Source organism: Arachis ipaensis, chromosome B8, assembly GCF_059453495.1.
Source record: "Arachis ipaensis isolate K30076 ecotype BB chromosome B8, ASM5945349v1, whole genome shotgun sequence".
NCBI lineage: Eukaryota > Viridiplantae > Streptophyta > Magnoliopsida > Fabales > Fabaceae > Arachis > Arachis ipaensis.
The window spans coordinates 3,941,886-3,956,192 of NC_142443.1; the positions used below are offsets into that span (position 1 = coordinate 3,941,886).

Below are 14,307 nucleotides of genomic sequence, written 5' to 3' on the forward strand. Positions count from 1 at the left end.
TTTATCTAATCTAATTTTGATAAAAATAACACAATTTAATCAATTATTATATGTATTAAATTTTAATTATTAAATAACATCTATATAAAAAGACGTTTTAAACGTCTTTATTTAAGTAGCTCCCTTCATTTATATGGAAATAAAGTCTCAAACAAGATTCTCTCCATGTTAAAAAGATATTCAAATTGTTACTATTAATTAAATTATCAGTATAATAATTAAAACATAAAAATATAACATCGCTAAATAAATCATAATTTAAATAATCTTAATAAAGAAGTAATAAATTTTATAAAGCTCGTACATTTTTATTATGTAATTGAAACATTTGAAAATGTTTGAGAATTTGATAAATAAAGCTTATACTAGCTAAAGTCCTTCTTATATATATATGGATCTGAGCCAAAAGAAGGGGTGGCATTAGCTAGTAGTTAATTAAATTCAAATTAAAACACTTTGATAATCGTAATAAAGTCCTAAATATAACTAACAGTGCAGTACAGTTGTGCATGGAAGAGAAAATAAACAATAATGGTGAAGGCTTGTTATTGGGATATGACGAAATGAATGCACGTAATAGTTTTCCTAATGGCTCCAACCTCGTCCAAGAATAATGATACATGACAACATAATTAAGATATGATATATATAAATTTGACATGTTGCTCCGATCCATTACGTACATTGCTCTCAAATTGAAATACAAATATATGTAAAGTGCCACAAATTACATGTATTTGATACTTATTAATTAAGACAATGAGGAATGCTAGGGCCAGCAACTTTTGTGATTTGTAGTCATCAAGTAACCATCAATGATGGTTTTAATGGTGTGAGATTGGTGTGAGATTTCATTCAATGACTCACTTTTTTTTTTGTTGGTTATATTATATACTGGTCAGAATTTAACAAAGTTGTTGGTCCCTAGACTTTTTTATAAGACAACAGCAAGCGTTATACAAAACAGCATATTAAGTTCTTTGTTTTTTTTTTTTTTTGTTATGGACATGGACCTAAAGTTCTTATAATCAATCTGATTATACATGGGTCCCTGGTCCTTACCAATTACCATATGGATGTGTAATGTGTTTATTGATTCAGGCTCATGGGTCATCTCTATCAATAACATGATATAGTTATGGTGATTAGTTTGTTTCATGTTGATACTTGAGAGATTGGGTCACTTTCGGTTAAGGCCAGTTTTGATCTATCTCTGGGTTCTTTCATATCAAACTCTGAGGCCCATGGCATATTTAATATTGTGGCATACTGGCATGCCTTATTATCATTCATCTAGTACTCTTTGAAATTTCAAAGATAAATTATCTTCTCTTATGTATTATCGTATAATTTACTCTTTAATTTTAAAAAAAGTATCTGAACAATTTCCTATGGAAATCTTACAAATAACACACGAGATATATTTTAAAACGCCATATATAATGAGACTTTTGGGGGGGGGGGGGGGAGCACCTAATTCTCATGAAGAATAATAATACGAGATGATGATCATAGGACACCTTAATGTCAATTTTTGAAATGATAATAATATAAAGCAACGACAAAATTGGTCAATTCTTTTAAAAATTGTTTTTGGGACTTTGGTATACATGAAGGACCTACAGCCCAAAAATAATAAGCTTTAAAGCCTACACACTAGAGATTACGCCCCAATACAAGTGTTCATGTATTAATTTGATTTTTTATTTTGAAATGTCCCCATGGAACAGAAGAAGGTAATGTCTGAAGCCCCAATAATGGTCCTATGAACTGTAGTTTTGCATTTCTGAAGCCCCAATGTCTGAAGCCCCAATAGAAGAGTGTTTCTATGAATAAAATGGCCCATTTATTTCGAGCTTATATTTGTTTATTCTGTCTAACGAACTCTAGTTTGTATGCCCAAGAAGACCAAAACTCTCTCGCCAAACAAGCAAAATCGGGTCGGGTAAAACCCCGCCCAAACAACAATGAGAATGCAGATCCTTTCCTAATGCCATCATCGTTCTCGGAGGGTCGTTCAGCGCCATCTTCCTCAACCGCAGGGTCGTCTCCTTCAACCGAAGGTTACTTCGCTGCGTTGATGCTTCGATATCGAGCTTCTCCGGCGATCCTCTTCCCTTGTCCTTCGCTCCGCCGCTGTGGTACCGCGCCATTGCCCATCCAAGTTGAGAGAAGATTCGCCTGCGCTTCTCCCTCTTCATTGCGTGATGGAGCTACCTGCAGAAGTTGAGACAGAGATAATTTGCTGGAGGATGTTCATGTCTGCCACTTCAATTTCAGGTGAAAGTTGTTCATGGGGATGATTGTGGTGCTCCCTGCTCCTATGTTGCTCTTGCTCTGCATTATCTCTCGCGAATTCTACAGAGGAATTCTGTGTTCTTAGATGGAACCTTGAAATCTTGAACGCTGAGTTCTTGTGCACCCGTTTGACACTTTGTGAGAGCAGTGCTGAGCCATGTTTGTGCATCAACCGCTGAACAGTTGTTGTTGTTAAGGCATTCCAGGGTACGCTTGAGATGGAAGATGGTGTCGTCGTAGAGCTTCAAGCAATCACCATGCACAGCTTCATGGTTCTTTGTCTTCATCAAGTTTTGGTCCAAACCATGTGTTTCCTTTTGCATGATGGTTGCTTCCTCTAATGCAGATTGCACAAGCATCCTCCTCTAATGCAGATTTGGGGCACAAAATAAAGTAATATACTAATATTATTGTAAGTCTATACTTCATAACGATTTTATGCAATAGGACTTTTCTCTTCTCCTGATATTCAATTATTGTTGTCTAATGCTTAAATCACATTGTTGTGTGTTTGAAAGGTGTATTTATACTCAAAACCTCTTTTGCTTTTGTTTTGTTTTGTTTGGTTATTTTGTTTACTGTTTTGCTTGGTTTGTCGTTATTTTCTTAATGCTGTGAAATAGTAGCACAAGTTGAAGAAATCCTTTGCCTAGTGTTGTAATGTAATTGAGATAAGATCAAGATCACAGAGTTTTGTCCTCACATAAACCATATGGGCCAGACTTGGAAAACAACAAATCATACAACTCCATAAACTCTGGCCATTATGTTTGATGTTTGTCTTAAACTCTTAGCACCTCAACAACTTTGTGAATTGTGAGGACTTAGGTTTGGGCTTCATGTATTAATGGGGGAGCACATTTCAAGATCAAATATTTAAACACACCCCTTATTATTGTAAGGTTGTTAATCTTCCATGCTTAGTTTAATTAGTTGCTTAAATGTTTTACATCTACATGATTTCAAAATAATAGTCTTTTAAATTGGTTGCTCACCTTCTAAGATTTGTTGATTTTGTCCCATATAATTATGTACAAAATATTCCAGACAGAGCTCATAAGAACTATGTTGTGCAAAGAATGTTTCAGATTCCACATTCCAGAAAACATGTGATTAATTTTCTACAAAAATCCAAAAGCTTTAACGGGCCCAAGGTAGCACACTTAGGGGGTTATACTTATACCAATCAGGCTCACATTATTGCTGGGCAAAGTGGGACCAGTTACTAGGCTCAAGATTCAAAACCCAAAGTTGAGGCATGCACAACTTGATAAAATTCTTATATGTAGAGTAAAAATTTAATTATTCAAAGCTCTACACTATGCCTATACATAAGAAACAGAATCACTAATTTCAGATTTAAACATGCATACATGATTTAGAGTAAACAAAACTTAGCAACTGCATTATATATTAAAACATTGAGAAACACATGATGATGAAATCCAAATTTAAGTAACACAAAATACTGATGTACTACTACACATTTATAGGTCTCCATGAATCAAGAGAGTGGACAATTATTTGTGAGGCTTCTTCCACAAGATCCCAATCTTCTTAAGCATGTTACCATATTTCTTTCTCTGGAAATCATCATCATCATCAATGATGATATCATCACAACAAGGCTCATACTTGTTATTCATCAAAGGGATATTGTATTTATTGTCAAGAGACAAAGATCTCTCAGTGAGTTTCCCCTTTCCTGTTGAAAGCAGAGAAGCAGCAGTTTCTGCAGCCTTTCTCCATTGATCACACTGTACCTTAAGCCTTCTAAGTTCTGCCTCCATTTCTGACTTCAATGCTTGTGCTTCTTCCAGCTGCTCCGCGATCCTCGCGGCTTTCTGGTTGCTCCGGTCTGCCTCCTCCATTGCAATCCCAAGCTTCACGGCCGCCACGCGTTCCACGGCCTTAGCTGCCTCAATTTCTGCAGCCACACTTTCACTCAGTACCTTATTGAATTCCATATTCTTCAGAATTTCATTTTCTTCGGATATGCTCTCAAGTGTCGTCTCCTTGTCCATCATCTCTGCCTTCATTTCAGCAACACATTCATGCAATCTTTGAATCTCCATCTTGAGTTCATTTTCATGTTCTCTTTGTGATGACAAGTTCATTTCAATCCTTGCATTCAGCTTCTCATTCTCCTCCACAATGCACTGCAACTCTGTTTCCTTGTCCAACAAGTTACCCTTCAAATCTTCAATCTCAGCTTTCTTTCTTCTAAGTTCAGCCTCTAATTGAGACTCCCTCTTACTTGATTCTAATTTCATCTGTTCCATTAATTCATATGCGTTCCTGATGTGAACCGTGCTCCGAATCTGTTCTTCATGGTATTTAGTCTCAGCAGTCTCCATGGCACACCTCAGTTTTTCTACCTCAGACTTGAGAAACTGAATTTCAGAACCAATTTGATCAGCACCCTCTTGCTTTTCCAATTTTTCAGCTTCATGCTTATGCTTATGATCATCAACAAGATTTCCATTGTGGACAATTTTGCTACTAATGAGGCCGGTTGCGAGTTTGCTTACATGCGAATCGAGGGAGTTTCCGGTTCTAGATGGGTCTATTTCTGTAGCAGATTTAGCAGCATCAGCCCTCAAGAACTCCACAGTTCTTTTCGCAGCCTCGAGTTTTCGCAAAGTCTCATCAACCAAAGGTTCTGCCTGAGATGACTCTTTGCAATCCTTGAGCTGGTTTTTCATGTTCTTCACAATACAAAGAGATTCTGCCAAGTTTTGTTTCAGGTTTAGTAGTTCCAAATCTGATGATTCTGGAAACTGTGTCTGTGAGTTTTCACAATGAGAAATTTCAATCATGGAAGATGTAAGGGAATCTTCAAGATTGGCAGAAGTGAGGCTCAGAACTTGCTGCTGTGATTCTTCAAGTTTGAGAGACAACGCAAAGAGTTTTTGCTTGGATTCCTCAGCTTCTTGTTGAGCTTGTTTCTTGCATGATTCAGATAAACTTAGCTGCTCCCTCACTTTCTTCAAATCCTCTCTCAGATGAGAAACCTGAGATTCCAATTCAGGTATTCTGCTTGGCCTTTTCCTCTAATACCAAAAGCAAAATCATAATGAAAATTTGTACATTACAGAATACAATGAAAAAATACCAAAGGAATCAATTGAGTCTCAGAAACATGTAAACAAATTTCAATCACAATTGTTGCATATACAATAATGCCATCAACCTTCACAGTTTACACATAAATGGAATCAATAACCGGTTATTATAACAGTAGATAGGGTAGCTTATTCTATCCACTCTCTTTAAAAAGGCCATTTAATATCTATCTAACATCACAAATAAAAATAAAGAAAACTCGCGTGCAGTTATCTTTAAATATATCAAATTATCTAACGGTTCTAAACTGTCAAATTTCACATGAACACAACTATTCGTAAGTTTCCACCACAAATAAAACTTAGTATAATAATATAATAAAACTGCATAACCAAAATTGTGTATGATTTTGTGTGCAAAGGTTCCAAGTTCCGAGACATAACATATTGTTAAGGAAACAGTGTTATTAATTTGAAAGAAAGTGATACCTCAGGAGCAGGGCTTCTAGGTGATCTTCTTTCAATGACTTTAGGGCTTCTATCCTTTGATGTTGTTCTATGAACTTGATTTAATGTTGATGCAGAATCAATGTACAGCGCAGAAGGCCTGAGCTGGCGCATGCCGCGGCCGCGAGGGGACACCTTCCGAGACACCTCAGAGGAGCCATTTCTGAAACCAAATCACAGTTATGATTCATAAGGAAAACATATCCTCTGGAGCAATAAAAGCTTTTGCCATATATGGCTGAAGCAATATCTTCACATCACTCTCAATTCTTAGCTGGCTTACTCATTTCACAACTTCCATTACTGCATACATAGTGTTAGATAGATACTCCAAACCATTCTTTCAAAATTCAGTTGTATTTAGGTGATTGTTATTGATTCACATACAACATCATATGCAGTGAAGTTTCCATTTCAAAGTTCACTATCAACATTAATTAGTTACAGGTATATATAATATATTGATGCTATGTATAAAAGCATGTTTTATAACGTAACGCAACACTGAAAGCTACTTGGGAAGATATAGTGATAGTGATGCATGCAGTTAATGAATTTCCAAAAGAAGAACACCAATCCAGCATTGGTCATATTACATTACATATATTATCATACAAAAAGTTAATCATATAATTAAGTAGGGTCTATGCACAGTGGAATAAAGTTGATGAACAAATTGGTTTTGGTGTTTGCTCAATGCTCACCATGTGAAAACTTTTTCACTAAAGCCACCTTCCACTCCACTAATAATAATGTTGTACAAAGTTATATATACATGCAAACTTTGGACTAAAGCTTTTACATCAAAGTGACATTTGAATTTGAACTAGTAACATATATATATGGTGAAACAAAGTTTGAATTTGAAACATTACCTTGTGTTTGGGGTTTGCATCTGCATGGTTTAAGTGAAACGCGTTATTAATAATTAGGGTCTCTACTTGAATGCTCCTCTGACCCACCACAACCACTGTAAACTTTCAGAATTGTATGCCACAAACTGAGACAGTGGAATCCAATGTAAGGTCAGTGAAACCTGAACAAAATAAATAGCTTCATGCACAATGTGTGCTTTGCATCATGCCATAATAAATACATCAAATAAAATACCTGCTTACTTTAATTTTCACTTTGTAATTATCAACATTATGTTCAACATATACTATAATTAGAGGAAATCTTTTTTCATGAACTTTTTTTCCTCATTATTTGTGCAATATTGTATCAGAATTTTTATCACCAAAAAAAATATTAACTTTAATTATTGTTGACTTTAAAAAAATCAACGCCAGACAAATAAAAAAAAGATATATCTTAAAAATATAAAAAAGTTTTTTGAAAAATAAAAACAAATTAAAAAAATAATTATTTTTATATTTTTTTTCTATCGATTTAAGTTTTTAAAATAAATATGACATTAACAGTAATAAACCCAAAAGCTAGCATTAACTAGGACGAAAGTGGTGTTTCATCATTCAACATGCCATAACAAAATAAAAATATACCATGAAAGTTCCTTTTACCATGGATGGTGCCAATATGACAAGGTCTTTCAAACAAGTTGATTATTACATTAAAGATGGGACGTACATGTGCCTATAATACAAAAGAAAAATAAAGAAAATCCCACGATGTACAATAGCATTCTGGTAATGACTCACAGAAAATTTATTATATATGTGCCTTCAATTTTGGTCCAAAAAACGAAAGGGACACTTGGCTCTTTCCCATTGACATTTTTACATAATATTTTTAACGTGGGAGGGGAAACAAACAAATTAAAAAATCATGATTGTGATTTTTTATAGCATGACATGACATAAAAATAAATTAAAAAAAAAAACACTTGACAATTATCACTTCTACTAAGGATTATCATTCACCAAAAAAGAAAAAACCAGAAAACATATGCAAGAGAATTCAATAAATAAAGAATAAATAAAAAATGATTACATACATGGAATAATCAATATCTTTTCTAATAATAACATACTCCAAATGAAAGGGACTGCATTATTCAAGTGAGCTTTACATCTATATAGCATAATATAATTAACCTTTTTCAGTATAAATAATGAACTTATAGTCTTATATACAGCATATATATAAAGTGGAAACGAAATAAAGCTTATTATTATTTCCAGCAGAGAAAAGCAACCATATGCATAAAAAGAAATTATGAACAAACAAACTCTTTTTTATCTCATCACTTTAAGAAAGATGAAAAGAAAAGATGGATCAGAGAAGGAGGGAAGGAAATTCAAAACTTCAAGTTAAACAGATCCTAATGAGGGGCAACAAGCTAAATAATAAAGTAAAATTATAGTTACTAGATATGGCAACATATACAACCTTTGGGAAACATTTCAAGTGCACCGGAGAGTATCGGTGCACCAGTTGTTTTAACCGTTGATTTCAATTAATATATATTATATATTTTTTATAATTCAGATCAACGGTTAAAACAACTAGAGCACCGGTACTCCCGGTGCACTTGAAATGTTTCCCAAACTTTGTATATGAACTTGTGTATGATTGCTACATAGCTCCTGCATTTAATAATAATAATGCTAATTATGTAAAGTAAGAAAAGACAAGGTAGGCAATATAATGAACAGTCTTACCTAGTTATTAGTGGTTACACAAACTACTCAACTCTCAAGACGTAGATCCTCTTAAGTACTATTCTGGTTTCTAAGGCTTTTTGGCATCTTATGATGAGAAAATATATATAGACATGATGATCATACTGTGTATCAGCTTCTTGTTTCTATGTTATGTAATAAGAAGAAGAATGCAGCAGCCTTATACAAATATAGAGACTGGAAAACAAGGAAAAGATGAAGGAAGGAAGGAAAGAAAGAAGGAAGGAAGGAAGGGGAGTTACAAATTAGAGGGAATGGTGGGGGAAATATACTAGTGTCACAAAAATTAATAAATCTATTTCAAGTAGGACCTCTTATCTCCATATAACATTATAGTAACGCATAATGTTACAAAATGATGGGCTCTTTTAGGTTCTTGGGCTTCTCATTGGGATCCACTACAAAAATTATTTCATTTTACAACTATATAGAAATTTTAATTTGCTAATGAGCCTTAACTCACACGGCATTCCGCCCTTCCCATCTCAAAGGTCTCGAGTTCAACTCCTATCAACGGCAACCGAAGAAGAAAAAATGGTAAGTATGTGAGGAGCGTGTGGGTGTGTGTGTTGTACTTAGAATTGGTGGTTGTCCAATCCATTTAAAGTATTTAGGATTGGGGATTATCCAATTCACCTGACAAAAAAAAAATTTAATTTATACCTAGAATTGGAGATTGTCCAATCCACTTGACTAAAAAAAACAAAAAGAAATTTTAATTTATGCATGCATACTGATTTTTAGTTTTTTACACAGTAATTGATAGTTGGTTATCAACCATAATTTAAATAATGTGTATATATATATTTTAGCAGGGAGCCACTAAGATAAAGATGCTTAAAATATTATTTTTTAAAGATATTTTTTAGTAATTAAAATTCAATACATATAATTGATTAAAACGGTGTTATTTTTGTCAAAATTAGATCAGACAAATTGATTTGACTAAAAAATTGATGAACTATACCTTGAATCGGTCTAAATTAATACTTTTTTATAAAAAATAACTACAATATATCTATTATAAAAAATGACTAAAATATTATTATTATTATTATTATTATTATTATTATTATTATTATTATTATTATTATTATTATTATTATTATTTTAAAAACCTTAAATCCTAATCTTTCTCTTCTCTCTGTGCTATCATAGGATTAGGATTTAGGATTCTCAAAATTAATATATATATATAATAGGAATATTTTAATCATTTTCTATAATAGAATTAATGTAGTCATTTTCTTTAAAAAAGAATATTAATTTAGACCGATTCAAGGTTTAATTTACTAATTTTTTGACAAATTAATTTGTCTGATTTAATTTTGACAAAAATAATATAATTTAATTGATTATATATATCAAATTTTAATTACTAAAAAATATTTTAAAAAAAGACGTTTTAAGCTTCTTTTTTTTTTTTTTGTCATGGGCTAAGCCCAAAAACCCTACCTAAATCCCAAAACAACCCACCCACCCAATTCCAAGTTCATCATCTCCCTCACGGGAGTTATGTTGTGGCCGAGAAGTGAACTCCAATCCATGGCCTCCATGAGAAGACTATGTTATCCACTTCCGGACTGAGCCAAGATCTGAAAATCAAGTTGCGAATCTGTTGATGAGGTCTGAATCAGGTCATTCTACTGGCTTCACTTCGGTATAAAACTCCACCGCAGAGGTAAGGATTCCTCCTCTAGGCTGACGCCAGGCTTGACCGCCCAGATAATGATATTGGTGCTTCTCTCCAAAGAATGCATGCAACGGTGCGTGGTAAATCAGTGCACCACCTTTGACCCAATTGATTTATAATTGCTAAATTTGCTATTGTATGTACTAATTGGTTTGCTTCTCTTGGAATCCAGGTGAATCCATATTTGTTAAAACTTCCTTACAGTTCAAAGATATCTTGCAAAATCGGATCAATCTCTTGAAGGCTACTTTTTTATTTAATTGCCTGCACCAAAGGTAAACAATCATATTCAATTAGTATCATATCTAGCTGTAGATTTTTTGCCAAAATTAAAGCATTCCTTGTTGCTAATGCTTCTGCTGCAATACTGGATACAGCTCTGATTCTATCTGTGTTTCCCACAAAAAATCTTCCAAAGCTGTCCCTTGTAGCTATTGCCGTTGCTCCATCACCAGAGGAAGGCTGCATCAACGTTCAATTTCAACCAATTTCTTGGCGGGGGTCTCCAGGTAACGCGCCTTACTTTAATTTTGTTAGTGTTGCAAGTGTGAGGAGTGTTTAAGTTAGTCCCACATCAAAGAAAGCAAGGAAGAGTGATGAGTTTATAAGATGAGAGACCCATTAACTTGACGCCTTAAGGTTTTGAGTTGGATGTGGTGTCTTCTCATCTTATGTTCTCTCGCTTGATTCCTCCCCGAAGTCTCCCCGATGGTCGAGAGCTCTCCATGGTTGGCCCAACAAGTGGTATCAGAGCCGATGGTTTAATCGGTCTGGTTTTAAGGAGTATTCAAGGTGAAGCATCGAAAGTCTTTCCGGCAAAGGTGGTCCGGGCGGCGTGTTCCGCGGTATTTTGCAGCGGTATGATGGACGAATACTCATGTGGTGGAGGTGCTTGATGTGGAAGCTCACACTTGAGGGGGAGATTGTTAGTGTTGCAAGTGTGAGGAGTGTTGAAGTTAGTCCCACATCAAAGAAAGCAAGGAAGAGTGATGAGTTTATAAGATGAGAGACCCATTAACTTGACGCCTTAAGGTTTTGAGTTGGATGTAGTGTCTTCTCATCTTATGTTCTCTCGCTTGATTCCTCCCCGATGGTCGAGAGCTCTTCATGGTTGGCCCAACAAATTCTTCTATTCTCTGTTTGCTTCTGAACTGCTTGATCAATAGTTGTTCTGTACTGTTTTTCTGCTATTTTAGCCTTGATAATAGCCTCCTTAAAATTGATCTCCTTAGTGTTGAATATGGCTCGGTTCCTGATTTTTCATATCTCCTATATTAAAAAAAAAATCATCTTTCCTATCCTTTCCTTTTTGTCAGTTTCCCCTTCCTCCTCAATTCTTCTAATTTTCTGTAAAAATCATTCTCCAAAGCTTGTGATGTGATCTTGAGAGGGACAATATTGGCATTGGCTACCAAACCAAGCTGCCCTTGTCCATGAACATAGTAACAATGTATGTTCAATAGTCTCAGGCTCCATGAAACAAATCTGACACATTGGGGAGTTGACTATATTCCTTTTAAACAACCTTTCATTAACCGGTATTATATTATGCGCTGCTCTCCAAATGAAACTTTTAATCTTTTGGGGAGTTTGGACATTCCATATCTCCTTCCATAATTCTTCCAAATTCATACTCAATTAAGCTTCTTCCATTTTGTTTCCTTGGCTTTCCTTCTTAGCTATGTGATATCCAGTTTGACACTGTAGCTTCCATCTTTTCTATATGGCCAGATAAGTCTATCTTCTCTTTTCAAAATATTTGTAGGAGTCTTAAGAATTTTTTCTTTGACAATATTAGTAAAAACCCCTTCAATCTTCCTCACATCCCACCCTTCCCCTTCCTTCAAAAGTTCACTAACATAATTCAACTCTATTCCTTCTTGTCTTTGAATTTTTTCTTCGCCCACTACCTACTTATCATCCCAAACATTAATTCTTGATCCGTCACCCACACTCCATCTCCTATTTCTGCGAAGAAAATTCCTTCCTTTAATTATACTTTTCCAAGCCCAAGATATATTACTATAGCATTTCACATTCCAAAAATCTCCATCAGAAAAATAGACTGCCTTCAAAATACGTACCCATATTGAATTAGAATTTTCTATGATTCTCCAAGCTTGTTTTGCTAAAAGAGCTAAATTTTGGCCATGAAGATCCTTGAAGCCTAGCCCTCCATTTCTTTTACTTACACAAATCTTGTCCCAACTTTTTCAGTGTATGCCTCTTTCTTTTCTAGAATTGGCCCACCAAAACCTTGCAATCCTAGCGTTTAATCTCTGACAGAATACTTTTGAAAATCCAATAACTGTCATAGCGTAGCTAGGAATAGCTTGTATAACAACTTTAATAAGGACTTCCTTTCCGGCTTGGTTTAAGAGCTTTTCTTTCCATCCTTCGACTTTTTCCATCACCTTTTCCTCTATCCAATTCAGAGCTTTAATTTTTGACCTGCCCCAAATCTCTGGCAGCCCTAAATACATCCCTGGATTATCCCAACACTTCATTCCTAGGATTTCCTCTATGTTAACTCTGATTTGTATGGGTACTTGACTACCAAAAATAATCCTCGATTTATCCAGATTGATCATTTAACCTGATGCCTTTGTATACTTATTAAGAATCAAAATGAGATTGTAAATTTCCTCCTCTTTTGCTTCTGTAAAAATAATACAATCATCCGCAAAACAGAAGATGAGTGATTGGAGGGGCTGTTGGTGCGATTTTGAACCTTGAAATTTCTTTTCTTTCTCTTGCTTCCTCCATGAGAATAGTGAACACTTCAGCCACAATTATAAAAAGATATGGGGATATAGGATCACCCTGTCTCAACCCTCTTTTAGGTATAATTTTACTAGTGAGCCTCCCATTCATTCTAACCTTATACGTAGCACTTCTAACACACTTCATTATTAAGGAAATCCACCTCTGGTCAAAACCAAAAGCTATCAATGTAGCCTCCAAAAAATTCCACTCTAATCTATCATAAGCCTTATTCATATCTATCTTAATAGCTAGGCTTTTCAATCCATTCCTACCTTTTTTTTATTAATACTATGAAAAATCTCTTGAACTATGATAATATTATCCTGGATCAACCTACTCCCTAGAAAGGCACTCTAGATTGGCGAAATAACATTATCCATGAACCTTCTAAGTCTTAATACTATAATCCTAGTTATAATTTTGTATATATAATTACAGCAACTAATAGGCCTAAGTTGATTAAGATTTTTCGATTGTTTCACTTTAGGAATAAGAACAACAATAGTTTCACTTACCTCTTTTGGCATAATACCCTCATAAAAAAAGCTCTTAACCACATCACAAACTTCCTTTTTTATTGTGTTCTAGTGACTCTGATAAAAAAAAGTCCATTTAATCCATCTGGTTCAGGGACTTTGAGGCTCCCCATGCTAAAAACAGCTTCCTCAATCTCCTTTTCTGAAATTTCCTCCATGAGTTGTTCGTTCATTTCTTGAGTAACTCTTTTTGGAATCCTATTTATACAATCTCTGAAATCAGATTTGGCTGAGGATGTAAACAACTTTGTAAAGTGCTCCTCCACTATCTTCAAGATTCTATCATCTCCTGAGACCCATTGGCCCTCCTTATCTTTTAATCTTTTCACTTTATTCCTATTTCTCCTTTGAATCGTTGTCGCATGAAAGAATGTGGAATTTTTGTCTTCCCACTTTAGCCACTTTAGCTTGGATCTCATTCCCCAATATTTCTCTTCTTGCCTCCATAACTGGCTTATCCTTTCCTTGATTTGACACCTCTGTGCTTGCTGTTCTTCATTTAATTCTGCCTCTTGAAGCTTCTGTAGCTCAGCCTTCAACTTGTTAATCTCTATATCAGCTCTAGCAAAAGTGTTCCTACTCCAATTCCTTAAATTTTTCTTACGGTTTCTTATCTTCTTCAGCAACCTACCCCATTCGTTATTACTATGCTCATCTTTTTTCCAACTCATCTTAATAATCTCCTCACGTTCTTTATGGTCGTTCCAAAATGCTTCAAATTTGAATGACGTATCCACCTTATACTTAGGCTGTAACCTCAAAACAATGGGCGTATGGTCTGAGCTCACTGCTGGCAT

General features: G+C 34.8%; 2 protein-coding genes and 1 long non-coding RNA gene across 5 annotated transcripts; 1 reads left to right on the forward strand and 2 right to left on the reverse strand.

The window, feature by feature from the left end:
- Nucleotides 1-1,892: 1,892 nt before the first annotated feature.
- Nucleotides 1,893-6,159, forward strand: LOC148547027 (uncharacterized). The gene is made up of 3 exons (XR_015895945.1): nt 1,893-2,710; nt 3,792-5,329; nt 5,948-6,159. It is a non-coding gene; the product is annotated as an uncharacterized LOC148547027 (long non-coding RNA).
- Nucleotides 3,676-8,812, reverse strand: LOC107613971 (interactor of constitutive active ROPs 2, chloroplastic). Of its 3 annotated transcripts, none has more exons than XM_016316178.3 (4): nt 8,495-8,812; nt 6,746-6,870; nt 5,853-6,033; nt 3,676-5,351 (listed from the first exon to the last, which is right to left on the reverse strand). In XM_016316178.3, the coding sequence occupies exons 2-4, from the start codon at nt 6,769-6,771 to the stop codon at nt 3,819-3,821; spliced, it is 1,740 nt and encodes a 579-aa protein (XP_016171664.1). In that variant the 5' UTR covers nt 6,772-6,870; nt 8,495-8,812; the 3' UTR covers nt 3,676-3,818. The 3 variants fall into 3 exon arrangements, with proteins under 3 accessions (XP_016171664.1, XP_016171665.1, XP_088352135.1); XM_016316179.3 differs by having other exon boundaries at nt 6,746-6,906; nt 8,495-8,772; XM_088496009.1 differs by lacking the exons at nt 6,746-6,870; nt 8,495-8,812 and adding an exon at nt 6,154-6,275.
- Nucleotides 8,813-13,548: 4,736 nt separating this feature from the next.
- Nucleotides 13,549-14,307, reverse strand: LOC148547028 (uncharacterized). The gene has a single exon (XM_088495258.1). The coding sequence runs from the start codon at nt 14,305-14,307 to the stop codon at nt 13,549-13,551; it is 759 nt and encodes a 252-aa protein (XP_088351384.1).

Excerpts from the sequence above, each read along its gene's own strand:
- LOC107613971 (XM_016316178.3), bottom strand. The coding sequence starts at position 6,771 with ATGCAGATGCAAACCCCAAACACAAG. Across the intron at positions 6,034-6,745 it reads ATGCAAACCCCAAACACAAG|AAATGGCTCCTCTGAGGTGT; the intron begins GTAATGTTTCAA and ends ATTTGGTTTCAG. Across the intron at positions 5,352-5,852 it reads CTAGAAGCCCTGCTCCTGAG|AGGAAAAGGCCAAGCAGAAT; the intron begins GTATCACTTTCT and ends TTTTGGTATTAG.
- LOC148547028 (XM_088495258.1), bottom strand. The coding sequence starts at position 14,307 with ATGCCAGCAGTGAGCTCAGACCATACGCCCATTGTTTTGAGGTTACAG.